This window comes from Ambystoma mexicanum, chromosome 4q, assembly GCF_040938575.1.
Source record: "Ambystoma mexicanum isolate Mex_15411 chromosome 4q, UKY_AmexF1_1, whole genome shotgun sequence".
NCBI classification, from domain to species: Eukaryota; Metazoa; Chordata; class Amphibia; order Caudata; family Ambystomatidae; genus Ambystoma; species Ambystoma mexicanum.
Window position 1 is genome coordinate 305,514,549 of NC_090928.1, and position 14,008 is coordinate 305,528,556.

The following is a 14,008-nucleotide window of genomic DNA, read 5'->3' on the forward strand; positions in this document are numbered from 1 at the left end:
ACTCTGTTTTGAGGTGTGTATAATTTCTTCAATCTTATTGGTTTGACAATGTTCCAAGAGTGACATCACAGTAGACCTACCCATCCGTGGTCATTTGGCATGTTAATGAAGGGGGCAGTCTGATGGGAGTAACTTTTACACCCAGTGTCCCTCCCCATTTAATGTGATTTCATTTTAGAGATTTCTTGCATTAAGCATTGTAATATTTTGAAATAGTAAATTCCTCATATATGACCACTCCACTAATCGGCTCGCCAGATTGCTCTCTGGCACTAAACAAATGAGTTTTCATCACGACAGCACAAATGGTTACTGACTTACAGATTTTCCATTTAACTCTCAAAAATGAGCTTGCTACAAAATTTCTTTAGGAGCTTTCACGAGACATATGAATCCAATATAGCTTTTTTTTTTTCTTTATACAAAATATTTGGCATCTGGAGTTGGGTCTGCTAACGGAATATGTGGGGTCTTTAGTTCTTTAGCTGCTAGTTAAGGGCTAAATGTTTTTGACTTTCACATGGTGGTGGTACAGTTATTGAAGCGTGAAGTTGTGCCTCTCTTGGACCAGTTCCCGGGTCTTGCAGATTCTAAACAAACACTTTGTTTTCCAAGTATCTATTCTGTCCTTCAGGAAAAGTCTGGGAGATTGAAGTGGCAGATTGGGCAAAACTGATCCATGGTAACGCTGAACTTAAGCCCACTATCCAGATGAAGCCCATAAAAACACCCCCTTAGACTTAATTGCAAATGTGGCATCCCTGTGACCTAGCTGCAGGACCATAATTATCTTTTATGGTTCAATCTATTCAAACAAAATCCAATTCCTTTAGAGGGCAATGTAGACCAATTCTGTTTTGGTTTGCTGTTGAATTAAACCGAATATTCAGTCCTGGCTTCATTTGAATTTGGGCTCATTCACAATTGCCACTTAAATTGTCATGTCCTCCTTGATGTACCCCTTTTCATAGCATGGCTGTTTGTTTATCCATTGTATTTGCTTAATATACTCTTATCAAAGGTCCACATTTTCAACATCTGTGGGTTTCATAACCATGACCCTTGATTTTTGTAAAGGAAAATTAACACAAATGGCAGTAGAAAATGCAAGTTCAAATCAGTTTTTCCTGTCACTTTAAACTACTGAGCTTTCACCTTGGATTCAACAAGTCTACATTTAAAAAAAAAATGAAAAAAATTGCAGAGTGCTTTCTTCACTGCATGTCGATATGGGGCGGGGATGTAAAAAACATATGCAAACAAAATGTGCAATATTTTCAACTGGTGTGCGGGCCGCTGTTTAAGGTTTTTTTTTTATCATGGCGCTGTCACGACTCGCTCCCTTCGCTCCCGTTCCCACCATTTGGGGGCATGATTTGGGGTGTATTCCCTACTGGACTTTTCCTCCGAACTTTATGCTACAGTGCTGTGATGATTTGGGAGCGCTAAATCCCTATTTTCCCAGCTACTTCCCTTCTGGATCCATTCCAGGTTTTTGGCAGCCAGCATGCTTCTTTAACCAAATGACTATGTTTCCCGGAATGCCTTGGCTCACTGCTTCACCTCCTGCTTCCCAGAATGCCTGGCTCACTGCTTCATCTCCTCTCTGGCAGCCAGCATGTTACTTAAATCAAATGACTATGTTTCCCAGAATGCCTTGGCTCACTGCTTCACCTCCTGCTTCCCAGAATGCCTGACTCACTGCTTCGTCTCCTCCCTTGCAGCACAAGGCTGGGTGGAGGATAGGCAACACCTCTGGCTGCAGGTGCAGCAGGCAGCACGCCTGAGGGGTGTGCTCGTTTAGCAGCTTTAAAAGCCTCAGTCTTACTTCAGTCCAGCGCTGGTCATCGTTTGCAGTGTTCCTGTTTTTGACTAGTCCCTGGTTCTTTGCCTTTGTACCTACTTCCTTGTTCCTGTTTTCTTGTTTCCTCCGCCCTGAATTTCGGATTCATGCGCTAATTGATTTCTGCTCCCTTGATTCCCTTTTTGCTTTCCTCTGTTTGCAGGCAGCTATTCTCAGTGCTTTCCCCTTTTTGATGCAGCCCAGTTTGTCTGTGTTCTATATTTCTTTGACTCTGTCCTTTGCTGCTGTTACCCATTTGCCTTAGCCTTCCTCTTAGTTTAGTTTCCTGTCTTTTCCTTGGAGGGGTAGGGAGAAGTTTGCATAGGTTATTTTGTTTTTCCCTGCTCCTGATCCTTACTTTCTAGAGGATCCATTCCATGTTTTCCACTGCACTTCTGCATTTATTTTCCCTTTGATTATTAGGTGTGGTGTGCGGTAGTAGCTAGCTCCTGTGTGAATGCTTATGTTTTCCTCACTATTTTGTAGACACTATTCCCACTTAGGTATTTAGTTTTCCTTCCATTGCTGTTCTAGCCTTTCGGGGTCCCAGTTTCTTCAACAGGATTCGTGGGCTAGCTGACATTCAAGAGGTTTATCTCGTCCTCGTGAGTACAGTTCTTAAGTTCCCTTCTGTAATACCATCAAGAGTGTTAGTACACAGATCCTGTCATTGCTTGCCCTCCACGTGGGTTTAGCGCCGTCAGTACCTGTAACAGCAATTGGGGGTAAGGCGCTTGCCGACTTTCCTCGCGGTCAGGTGCTTACCCCACATCCCTTTTCATATATTGGTTTTGATGTCACACTCTATTTGCACTCCTGGGTTCTAGCATACCTGAGTCGTAGTTCCTGGGCGCACATTTCCCTTGCCATATTCGCTGCCTTTGTACTCGCCTGACTAATCCTGACAGGCGCATTGCTCTGAATCTTTTCTTTGAATAAGATTTACATACAATTTAATGAACATTGGATGTTGTGCTAGTTTCATTTGTCATAACACTTGCCCTAACTGTAAAAACTCTGAAAATCACATGCCATGAACACGCATTTGGACAAAGTTCGCTTATTGATTGGTCTGCTCCACTTGAGTGGATGACGACGTCTTGTTCCAATATACAGAGAACCTACGTAGTTTAACCGTTTGTGTTCCCTAAGGACTTGCATAGACAAATTAGGAAGTTTATTTTGCCCTTCAAACCTCTGTGAAATGTCTAAATTGCATATGGGGAATGGAGCAGATGGTTGCTATTTGAGAGAAGTCCTTGGCACAGGTGTCCACCGATAACTCCTGTTTTTTTTGGAGGGAGCCACCAGGTTGTTCAGTCCCTAAGGTCAATATTTAAATAAAAAAGAAAAATGCACTATTCCATCTAAAATGTACGTTACTCCAATGCAAGCCGTTAGGGAGGAAGACCTTTGAAGGGTGACTTTTTTTTTTAAATGTATTTTTCTTTTTCATTCGGCAGGCCCAGTCTTTACAGTACTTTTCCATGGGGAAAATGATATCTAAAAGTACCAACTTCATACATAAGCACTGAATTAACTCTATCTGTTGAAAGGATTTTTGCGCACTGGTAACTGTAATTGATGCAAAATTTGGTTAGGAAATGCAAGTCAAGTTCTTGGCAGTGGAAACGTAGTGCCAAGAACTTCACATAGACATTTCCAGTGGTTTGGGGGAGTGTAGTCTTAAAATGAGGTCTAATGCCAGCATTTAGCTTGCACCCCGTTTTGAGCAACTCTGAACTTTAGCAGATGAGGTATTTTGCAACTTGAGCACATTCAGGACTAGATATTGGGGCTGTTGGTTCCACAGTTGAGCACATTTACCAAATCCTGTTCCTCTTTCCCTTAGACGGTCCTGGGCATTGGGCTATGTTCCAAGTTGGGGACGTGGTTCCATCTGTTATTTATCCTTCTATGATTTTCTTTGCACTGTCCAAGAGTTTATTTTTACTTTTTAGGCGGGGGTTCATTTTGCAGCAAGACAACCTCATTTTACCTATCAAAGCGAAACAGTGACGCTACAGTGCTTTCAGTAATCTCCTCTTGCCCTGATATTTCCTTTTTTGGTTTTTGTTCTTCCCAGATTGGCCCCCATGCGGCTGTATACACTCTCCAAGCGCCATTTCGTCCTGGTCTTCGTGGTGCTCTTCATCTGCTTTGGTTTAACAGTCTTCATTGGCATTGCGGGTAAGGCTACTCTTTGTGTATTGTGTGTACATGTTTATTGCAAAAGCTGAGAAGAGAACCTTTCCATGTTGCTCTCTAAATGCGACAAAGTACTGTTGAGCAACCCATCCTGCCTATAAATAACATATAAAGCTATCTGAAGATTTTTGAGCTACCACACCATAACACAGATTGCCCTCGCAGGCTTTTTCGAATACAAAATGTAATACGAGTGCAATGGTGAAAAAATCTTGGATTTGCAATGTGCTTAATCATAGGCAAATTAAGCTGGCTCCCAAAAGTTGCATTTCCCAATTAAAATCCCACACAGAATACTTTGCTCTCAGGGAAAATTGCTGGTTCGTTATGCCCCAAACTTAGTGAGGACTTGGTGTCTGGACTAACTCGCGATCTTCACGTTGTCAGCCCTTCAATTTTTAATAAATAAATGGGGCAAAATGCTTTAGGCAATATTTCGGGTCTCTTGTTCTTTCTTTTTTTTTTCTTGTTTTCCCCTCCTTTTTCCCATTTCTTTTATCTCGCTCTCCCTTTCTCTACAACTTTATGCCGACTGGGAGTTTGGAAAGTAGTGTGTACCTTTGCAACATTGGAGGACACTGATCTGCCTCTTTCCTGGTCTTGTTCTTTGCCTTTTCTTCTTCCTCTGTTTAGTCCACAAGATGCTCTTGACTCATAAGATATAACAAGGGTGCCAGGTCTCTTAGGTAGCCTGGTAGAATGAAAGGTGTTCTGGGGGTGAGTGTCAGAAGATGGGGAGAGAGACTTCCCCAGCCACCCCCAAAACCTAATCGCAGCAGGGTAAACTTCAATCGCTGCATATAGCCCACCTCTGGTTTACAGATGCCATGGTCTCCTGTGCAGGAGTCTCTCCCATTACTGCCTCTTAGGGTAGGTGCCAGTTTATTGCTTCATGTGTGAATCTTCTACCTTGGCACTCTCCCATTTTTTTTCATGGGTATCCGCTAGCCATATGTGCCGCTCACACATCCTACCCCAGACATACCAAGGTCTCTACATGTGATTTTTCTCTCTGCTATGAATGTTGCCATATGTGACTTGCAAATGTCAACACTTTCCTAGCCTTCGCCCAAAGACTCCAAGGTCTAGCAAGCTCTCCATGTCTGCCTTTGCCACATTAGCATTCCCGTCCTTGTCTAGGCAGTGTAGCCTTCACTTGCACACAGAATGGGTACATCAGATGGCATCAGTGGGGCCAGCCTTTACGACCAGATACAGCAAAAACAGCAGTGTAGTCTTCTCTCGGGCAACAGGAACCGCACAGACAGAATTACAGTGTTAAATCAAACGCTGACAAGGAGCACAAGGGATTAGGAGTGCACACTTGACCTACTCGAGCTTTAGAGAATGTCCTGCGGAAGATCATTTTCCAGTGCACCATGTCCGCTATGAACTGAGAGGCACCGTTGAATGGTCTGATGTTGGGTAAAAAAAGGACTCATTTAAAGTGTAGAGAGCTCTCGAGTTTCCTCTTGCCATGGATGAGAAGGCATCTAGTCCTTTGTTTTTTTTTTTTCCTTTTAAATTCTGGGGTTTTAATTTCTTTGTTTTCCCTTTTTAAATTTAGGGAAAATAAGTCTCAGAATTCCAGGAAGGAAACAGATCTCTGTCCTTCACATGTATGGCAATGGGACTCTTGAGAGCTTGGAGTGTGTGAAACTTGGGATTTAAGAAAAAGGGAGACTTGAATGACATGCCCGAGATCCGTGATGTAAATAGTGGGATTCTGATGTTGCGTTTGTTGGTAGTGCTGTAAAGGAGTGCTGCAGTGTGGTTATGAATGAGACTTCATTAAACTGTACGAGACTAGTGATCGGAAATGAGTCCAGCTATACTGAAGTGTATGAGGTCAGTAGTTAGAAAAAGTGTGGCCCACTCCTCTGCAGCATATAAAGGCAGTAATGGGATGAGTGAGTCCAGTGATGTGTGTTAGGCGCAGTTTCCCAGAAATAAGCTAGACTCCATTGAAGTGTACAAAGCCAACGATTTAGACTTGAGCGCCACTGCATGGAGGTGCATTAGATCACTGGTGTACGGATGATTGAGAGTCCATTCATCTGTCTGATGCCAGTAATGTGAATGAGTGAGACGCTACAGTATAATGTAGGAAGGAGTAAGACTTTGTTGTTGCATCTGTGATGGAGGAAAATAAACTCTTGAAATTAATGCGTTGTTAATGGAGAATGTGAGCTTCCACTTCATCTTATGAAGTTAGTCATATTTGCTGCAGTGAGATTATTACATTGTGTTGGGTCAGTTCTGGGGAACGAGTGGGGCTCCATTCCAGCATGTGTGGCCAGTGATTTTGGAATACGTTGGTCTCCGTGGACGTGCAAGAGAAAAGGTTTTGAAAGAAATTGGACACCCAAGTTCATAACAATTTGTAAAATAGCATAGAACAAACTTAAAATGTAATGCGCAGCAGTGGCGTCTCTGGGGGGGGTCGGGCAGTGCCCCCCCCTCTGAAATCCTATGGCCCCCTTGTGCCCCCCTACCTAAGGGGAGCGGTTCTCTGTTCGTGGTGTTATTTGTGACACTCACTGAGGAAAATGTCTGCAGATCACACAAATACTCCTTTCGTCTCAAAGCTAGTAGTGATTGAGCAGCTTGCAGCCCCTATCAGAATGTAGTCCAGGAAAGTGCTAACGATGGGCCATTAGTCATTGAATTGTTTCGTGCCTGCATTCTGATGGGAGGGGGAAGTGCAGTTGGGTGTGGGTAGTTGGTGTGCACAAAAGCCTCTCTACAAGAGGGCTTGTGACCTCACACATTACCTTTTCATAGGTGCCCCCCCACTTTTGTCTTTGGCCCCCCACTTTTGTCTTTGGCCCCCCTCTGTGCACCTCCTAAATTTGATTCCTGGCAACGCCACTGATGCGCAGGGATGTTTACTCAGAAATAAATATAAAAAACCCATAGAAAGGTGTTGGGAGAATAAACACACACGTTGGAACTTTTAAGATACTTATTCAATGAAGAGTAAAGCCATGTCTTCATGGAACATTTTTGAAATGACAGAATATGTACATTTTAACTCACGTTAAGTAAAATGACCTACAGTTGATGTGAAGGCTAAAACTCGGGTCGGGGGGGGCGGGGGGGTTTCTAGGCTTTTGTTCAAAGGTAAGGATTTGTAATTTGTGGGGGTGGGGGTGGCGGCGGAGGTTCGTGGGGGCATGCCAGGAATGTGAGTGGAGCAGGCATCAACTACAGTCATATAAGATAGCAGCAGGCCTTGAAATGCGGTCGAAGGAATATAAGCGTTCAGTAGCTGACAAAATGCTTCAGACAGTTGAATGCTTTTCGTTTAAGCCATCCATGGAAAATGTTCTGGCACTGTTAAAACATAAATACGTCCTTGCTTTTTTTAATGTTTGTAAGCAGGGCTCAAAGTGTGCACTTGCCACTGGCTTTTGGTAATAGACTTTTGGCAAGTAAGAAATAGTGTGCTGTCTGTATGTATTCAATAGTGGTGGTGAGTAACTAACTTTTTATGGCTGGCTAGTAGTTTGCAACTTGGACATTTTTTACTTCTGGTTTTAGGAATGCCATTACAATGATTGTGTACACTTTGAGTGGACTGAATGGGCGTGATTTTTGACATTTTATTTTTCGGATTTTCCAGCTTGGGGAGATTTAGTGTTATGCTTCATCCCCTCTCCAAGTGAGACCCCCAGCACGTTTTGCTGGACTTCTGGATCTCTTTCTTTAATCCTGAATGAGTGGCGCCTTTTCCACCGATAAATTCTTATGGGCTCTGTTTTGTGGTACTCTTCTTTGTATTTTACCTGTACTATGGCAGCTGTCTGCTCCATAGCTCCTAAAGGCGTCTGTATTTTCCTATTGTAGCACACAGCTCTTTGTGGGCAGTGTTGCTGAGGGCCCTTATGGTCTTCCTTTGAGATTCTTTTCTTTATCCTAAATTAACTACAGTTTTTAAACGTTATAGTCTGAGAGATTGGCGCACAACACCTCATGTGGAGTGCCAAAGATACCCAATAGAAACCTTCTTTCTGCTCCTGTGACTTTTTAGTCACATAGACCATCTCCCAGTTATGGCTGGTGGCAGTGGATGTGTTCTACCAACTATTTTGTCATTTTTGTATCGTTTGTGTGTTTGTGTGTTTGTGTGTTTGTGTGTGTGTGTGTGTGTGTGTCCGTCCGTCCGTCCGTCCGTCCGTCCGTCCATCCCCCCCCCCCCCATCCCCCCCCCTCCCCCCTTGTCCTTTTTCTGCTAGAGTTCCTGAATAGAACCAGCTCCCACTGGGGGGGTCTGGCTGTCCTAATTGGACAGCCAAATGCCCCTTTCTTTAAATTACTGAGAGATTGCAGAGGAGTGTGTGCTGGAACTGTGTAAAAGGTGAGGCTCCTGGAGGGGAAAAGGAAGTCAACCACTGGAAGCTGAAGTAACCAAAGACGACGATGACCAGAGGCACCTGCAGACCCTTTGCAACACCGTGAACCGACCACTGCTGTCCTGACCCAGTTTTCTGTGCGACAGAGGAACTCGGAATACGACGGCTCCTTCCCTTTGGCTGGTGCGAACAACCAGTCCCAAGACTAATTTTGATTTGAGCCATCTTTTGAGGTACTGTGAGTTTCCAGTGTGAAAACAGAAATAAAATATCAAGACTGAGTACCCCAAAAGGAAATACACCAAACACGGGTTACAAAGGAACATACAAAGTACTTTATTCTCTACTGAATTCAATTACAAAAACAGTGCAAAGTCAGATAGCTTTCAGCCCTCCGTACAACACAATGACCTCCAGCGTGGTTCAGTGAGAGAGTGTACATTAGAATGCATTCGCTTTTTATACATTTTGTGGGCACTATGTCCAGCCCCACTTCGGGTTAATATTCTACTTTATACATCACCAATTCTAGGGTTCATGCCAAGTCTCAAATAACCGCATATAACTGGTTTGCCTTTAATACATGTATCAACAAGCGTATGCATTAACTGTGTATTCTAAAGGTTCGCATCCACGCCTTCTTAAACATAAATACAATGTAGTAAGACAGATGTTCTTCGTTCAGTATGCAAACACATTATCTTCAATATATACTTGTGGATTAGTTTCATCGCGCGAGTGACCCTATTACACATAGGTCAACGTCTCAGTTCATGACCTCAACAAGTGGCCTGCAGGCAGATTACACCTTAGCTATGTACAGAGGTCAAGACGACCATGTTGTATTTTGCAATGACATCGTCCACCATTTTAGCTCACAGGGTGACTTTTCCACAACGAATCCTAAAATGTCGGTTTGACCTAAAATGGCGGCCTACATAGAACAAAGGTCAGGACCTTGTAACACAGATCTCGCAAGTGACTTTCGAGCAGCTTGGCGTAGGCAAATAGTAATATATTTATTACAATAGGAGGCACGATATACTTTCTATTCCGACACCAGGACCTGCTGCCCATTTCGAGTGCATTGTTGTGGAATGGCCAAATCCGTTCAAATCTTATCTGAGCCCTCAAGGATATTCTAGAGGTCCGATCCAACTTTCCCCGACCCCCCCCTCAACAGAGTGCAGGAAGTGAAGACGGACCGGGTGAATCGCGTCCTTTGTTGGTGCTGCAGAAAGGTGCCAAAACCACATAGTGACCAGAGAAGTTACTGAAAGTCATGCCACAGATCCTCCCTCGAGACTGCTGCTGAGAGATTCCCGTCCATTGTCCTGCCTTCAGTCATCAGACCAAGAAATCTGGAGGTCTGGTCCAAAGCTGCAACATCGTTGAGCATTTTCTTCTAATCTAAGGTATTGCTTACCTGATGCCAGAAAGTTGCTCCAGAGCATTGCGGTGCACATTCAGGTGTACAGGGCAATCCTTCTTGCCTTCGTCCCAAGCCGCTGCTTGTGTCCCTTTAGAGTCCCCTTACATTGTCTCTAGCGTTGGTTAAGCCTTAGAGACTAGAAAGAATCCACAGGAACTTTTGATTTCTACTGCTTTGGAAGACTTTAAGCCGCTACGTATTGCCCTATAGCTAGGGTTGCGATTTTGATGTTGAAAGACTTGCCGTGCTGCAAAACTGCCTCTAGAACCCAAAGCTCTGCTAGGATAACACTAACTGATTATTTTCCTTCCCAAAAATCATTATCTTCTATGTATGCAGACTGAAAACAATTACCATATTATTTTGTTAGTGCGCAGTATTACCGATAGAACTGTCAAACTCCTGTAACAATTGAATACGTTCAGCAGCTAACTAAGAAGTGACCCTTTGAACCGCACCTTTGTGTGTTGGTCTATTGTGCTAAGTATTTAACAGTGACTCTTGTGTATATAATTATCTTTTAATATAAATGTATGTTCAAGTGTTTCTTTGAGGTGCATTACTGGCTGGGTTCAGTGTACCTACCTACAGCTCACATCTTCCACTTAAGATGAGCCTGACTGCTCTGCCACTCTATCAAGGTCCTTGACTAGTACAGACTGATACTAAGAGTTGGATCTACAAACCACTGGATAGCTTACTAAAGTCTTACTGTCAAGTGGGACTTTAGGAAAACTGTCCCAACAGTGAGTGACTGAGTCATGGGTGGGCACACCAGGATAGCTAAAAGCAAACTTTCTGAGGTGTTTTCTCAGAGCACAGCGTGTCTACCACCAGCCTCTAGCTCCCTTAACCCTCCACATTTGCAGGTTGCCACACTATCATAGGCATTGACTGAATATGGACGTACAAGTCAGTGCATTATGCAAATCCGGCCATTTTAAACTTAGGATCCTCCGAAATGTTCTTCCTTTTATTCCGGCCGCTAACCAGGCTCCTTTGGTTGCGGTTTTGATGTTGAGTGTGCTGGATTATTTCAATTCGCTCTATCTGGCGCAACCTGCCCATCTGACAGGACGGCTACAGCTTCTGCAGAATGCTGCTGCCAGATCCATTCTCCATCCCCTTTTGGCGCCCACATGACCCCATTGCTGCGCCAACTGCACTGGCTTCCAGTTGCCCATCGAATTATGTTTAAATCGATGTGCATGATACACGGGGCCTTCTATGGTATTGGAGCCAAATGCCTGCAGGCAAAATTCCCTCGATACCAACCCACTCGTGTCCTCCGCTCTCAAAGGACCTGCCGATTAATGGTGCCCCGCTTCAGACTTGCTCGTAAAGGTGGCCGCTTGTTCTCGGTAGCGGCTGCTAAGGGATGGAATAATCTACCTCTCCCCCTGTGTGAGACCATCGACCATCTCACCTTCGGCGCAATCTGAAAACTTTGCTGTTTAAATAGTTTTGTTCTCTGTCTGCTTTTTCCATCTCCTCCCTCTATCTTAGCGCCATGATACCTCTGGGTGTACGTGCGCTTGATACATCCATAACATAACATGACATTGGTAAGAACTCTGGGAGGCATCAGTGAAGCATCTTCACATTGGTTTGTTTACAAGGCATAGAGGGTTCGGTATGATGCCCCTTAATGGTGCTGCACTTGAGACTATTGCAAGCAGGTTAAAGGATAGTTCCGGGACTTTTTTTTTATTGTCCCTACGGTTCGGCCATGTGTTTTTAAGCATAAATCGGTAGATCGTAGAAAACTTTCCTATGGACTTTACCCGACTTTTCGTCCATTAACGCACTCGAAATCAGCCGCCATTTTCTGATAATCCTATCCTTTCCCCCCATCGACCTGGCTCACCTGCGTTTGCGGCACTAAATCAAATCCCCCGCCCCTGAAACAGACTTTATCAAAACATTCATATTCCCCGCCTCTCTGTGACGTTTCTGTGCTGCGTAGGCAAACGCGCCCAGGCGTCTTCTACGCGACTCCACACAGAACCCGGAAACCAACACAGATTAGCTCACAACACAGCGCGCCACAATTCGGAATATGAAAGTGTACTTTTAAATCAAACCGCAAGATTGTAAATTTGGTAAAGTACATTTATTTGACATCAAATGTTTAGAGAATATTCAGCGATTTGCATTTTTATTTGCTCACGTTCCAAAAAGTTCGTTTTGAGGCACGCGATGTTCCTTTGCTGTACACAGGGTCTTAGATCATCTCTCAATACAGCGCCACAATTCGGAATATGAAACTGTGGTTTAAAAGCAAACGGCAAGATTGTACATTTGGCAAAGTACATTTATTGGACATCAAATGTTTAGAGAATATTCTGCGATTTGCATTTTTCTTTGCTCTCGATCCAAAATAGTTCGTCTTGAGGCAAGCGATGTTCGTATGCAGTACACAAGGTTGTTGGTTTACGATAAAATAAGCTCTTCGGTCGCACTGATAATCGCATGGCTGTTCCAACAACGAGGCACTAGGCCACCACAACGGTCTGTATGTTGCATCTAGCTGTTAGTACCGCGTAAGGGCATACTTGTACTTGGCGATCGTCCCATAAAATGGTCAGCGTGCTAACGTTGTTCACGCGGAGAAGCAACTGGCGGTTGAAGAAGCCATCCGCCGGTGTCTGGTACTCGTGACACATACAATAATGAAGGATGTACCTGTTTTAAAAACATAAAAAAATGAAATTAGTCTCACCATCAGATCTTTATTAAAATTATTCATTTTATATATTAGGTCGGGAAATTATTTCATAGCTAGGACAGTGCAACTGGGTATTATACGTCAAGGTGGGGCTGTAGGATACTGAGACAGTCCCCCAGTGCAGGGGTTGACAGGGAGGCAGTGCAGGTGGAGAGTGGAAGGGCCCAGGACCGAGGTCGCAGACAGTGGACCAGTTGTAGCAGGGGAGAGGGAGAGAGAAAGCAGAAGCAAAGAGGAAGGTTTTGAGGTGCTTCCGTAAAAGGAGATGGTTCTCCTCAAGATAGTGTGCGGTACAAAACAATATGCCACATAGAACGAACAAGTACAACTTAACCCGTCTTTAAAGCTACTGTATAGTAATTAAATTGCGGTATAAACTCATCTAAAGAGTTACTTACATTATATTTGCATTTTCCATTGTGTCTGTGCGTAGGGCAGCCCCGAAATACCACTCCTTCTATGCCGACGTTATTTCTTCTAATGAGCGAACATTAAATGGCTATTGTTTCTGAAATTTTATTCATTATTGTTTCTTACGTTATTGCACCACACCCCCAAAAAGAAGTCTTTCGGGATGGTCCCGGCCTGTCAAGGTCAAATAACAATAGAACCTTATACTGAGTCGTGGGCCATTCCGGCACCCGAGCAAAAAATCAAAGCAGCTGACCTTCACTTTGAACGAGCACACATTCCTAGTTAGCTACATTCAGTGTAAGGCCATCTCACAGGACTTGAAATTTACACTCCATCTTTGCATTTTGTCTGCGTGCTTTGCAGCCCCAGAGAACCATAAATACGGAGACATTCTATATTTTTTGAAAAATGATTTATATTACTGTTTGGTTTAATTTAATGCGCAAATGAACAAGGTTGGATAGACACATTGCATGTACACTGAGGAATCACTTTTATTTACACAATACATAGCTACACATATTCAATGGGCCTGCGACATGAGGAGACTCGAGAGCAAAGTCACAGGTGACACCCGGGTGGTTCGCACTACTGCACGGTGAAGGGAGGGGCAAGGGTGGAGAGACACATTGCATGTACACTGAGCAATCACTTTTATTTACACATTACATAGCTACACATATTCAATGGGCCTGCGACATGAGGAGACTCGAGAGAACAGACAATCAAATTGCAATCATTTAAACCGTGATGTGTATTTCTCAATGAGCTCTTCTTTAGGTGGACATGGAACAGAGGCAATGTTGGGTGGCAATGCAGTTGTCCCCTGCACAGGTTCGTTCACAACTCCATGTATGTGCCTATCTAGGACATCAACAATAAGTCTCTCAATAAAGTCATATTGCATATCCTCAAACACTGGTTTGATAACCCATTGTTTACTTCTTTTTGTGAAGGCCTTATTGTAGTGAAGCGTCCCTAAAGTTCCGGTCGTCCTACTTTGTTGACGGCCAACATTATGGTTATTT

The 14,008-nt window shown here is 43.7% G+C and overlaps 1 protein-coding gene across 4 annotated transcripts in view; it reads left to right on the top strand.

The window, feature by feature from the left end:
• Positions 1-14,008, top strand: part of TMEM181 (transmembrane protein 181) — an 875,876-nt gene that overhangs the window by 227,113 nt on the left and 634,755 nt on the right. For 3 of the 4 annotated variants that reach the window (XM_069607878.1, XM_069607880.1, XM_069607879.1), the window contains exon 2: positions 3,930-4,033. The exons of the other annotated variant lie outside the window; for it this stretch is intronic. In XM_069607878.1, the coding sequence (XP_069463979.1) occupies positions 3,930-4,033 (104 nt within the window). The remainder of the gene's footprint in view (positions 1-3,929; positions 4,034-14,008) is intronic. 4 annotated transcript variants of the gene reach the window in all.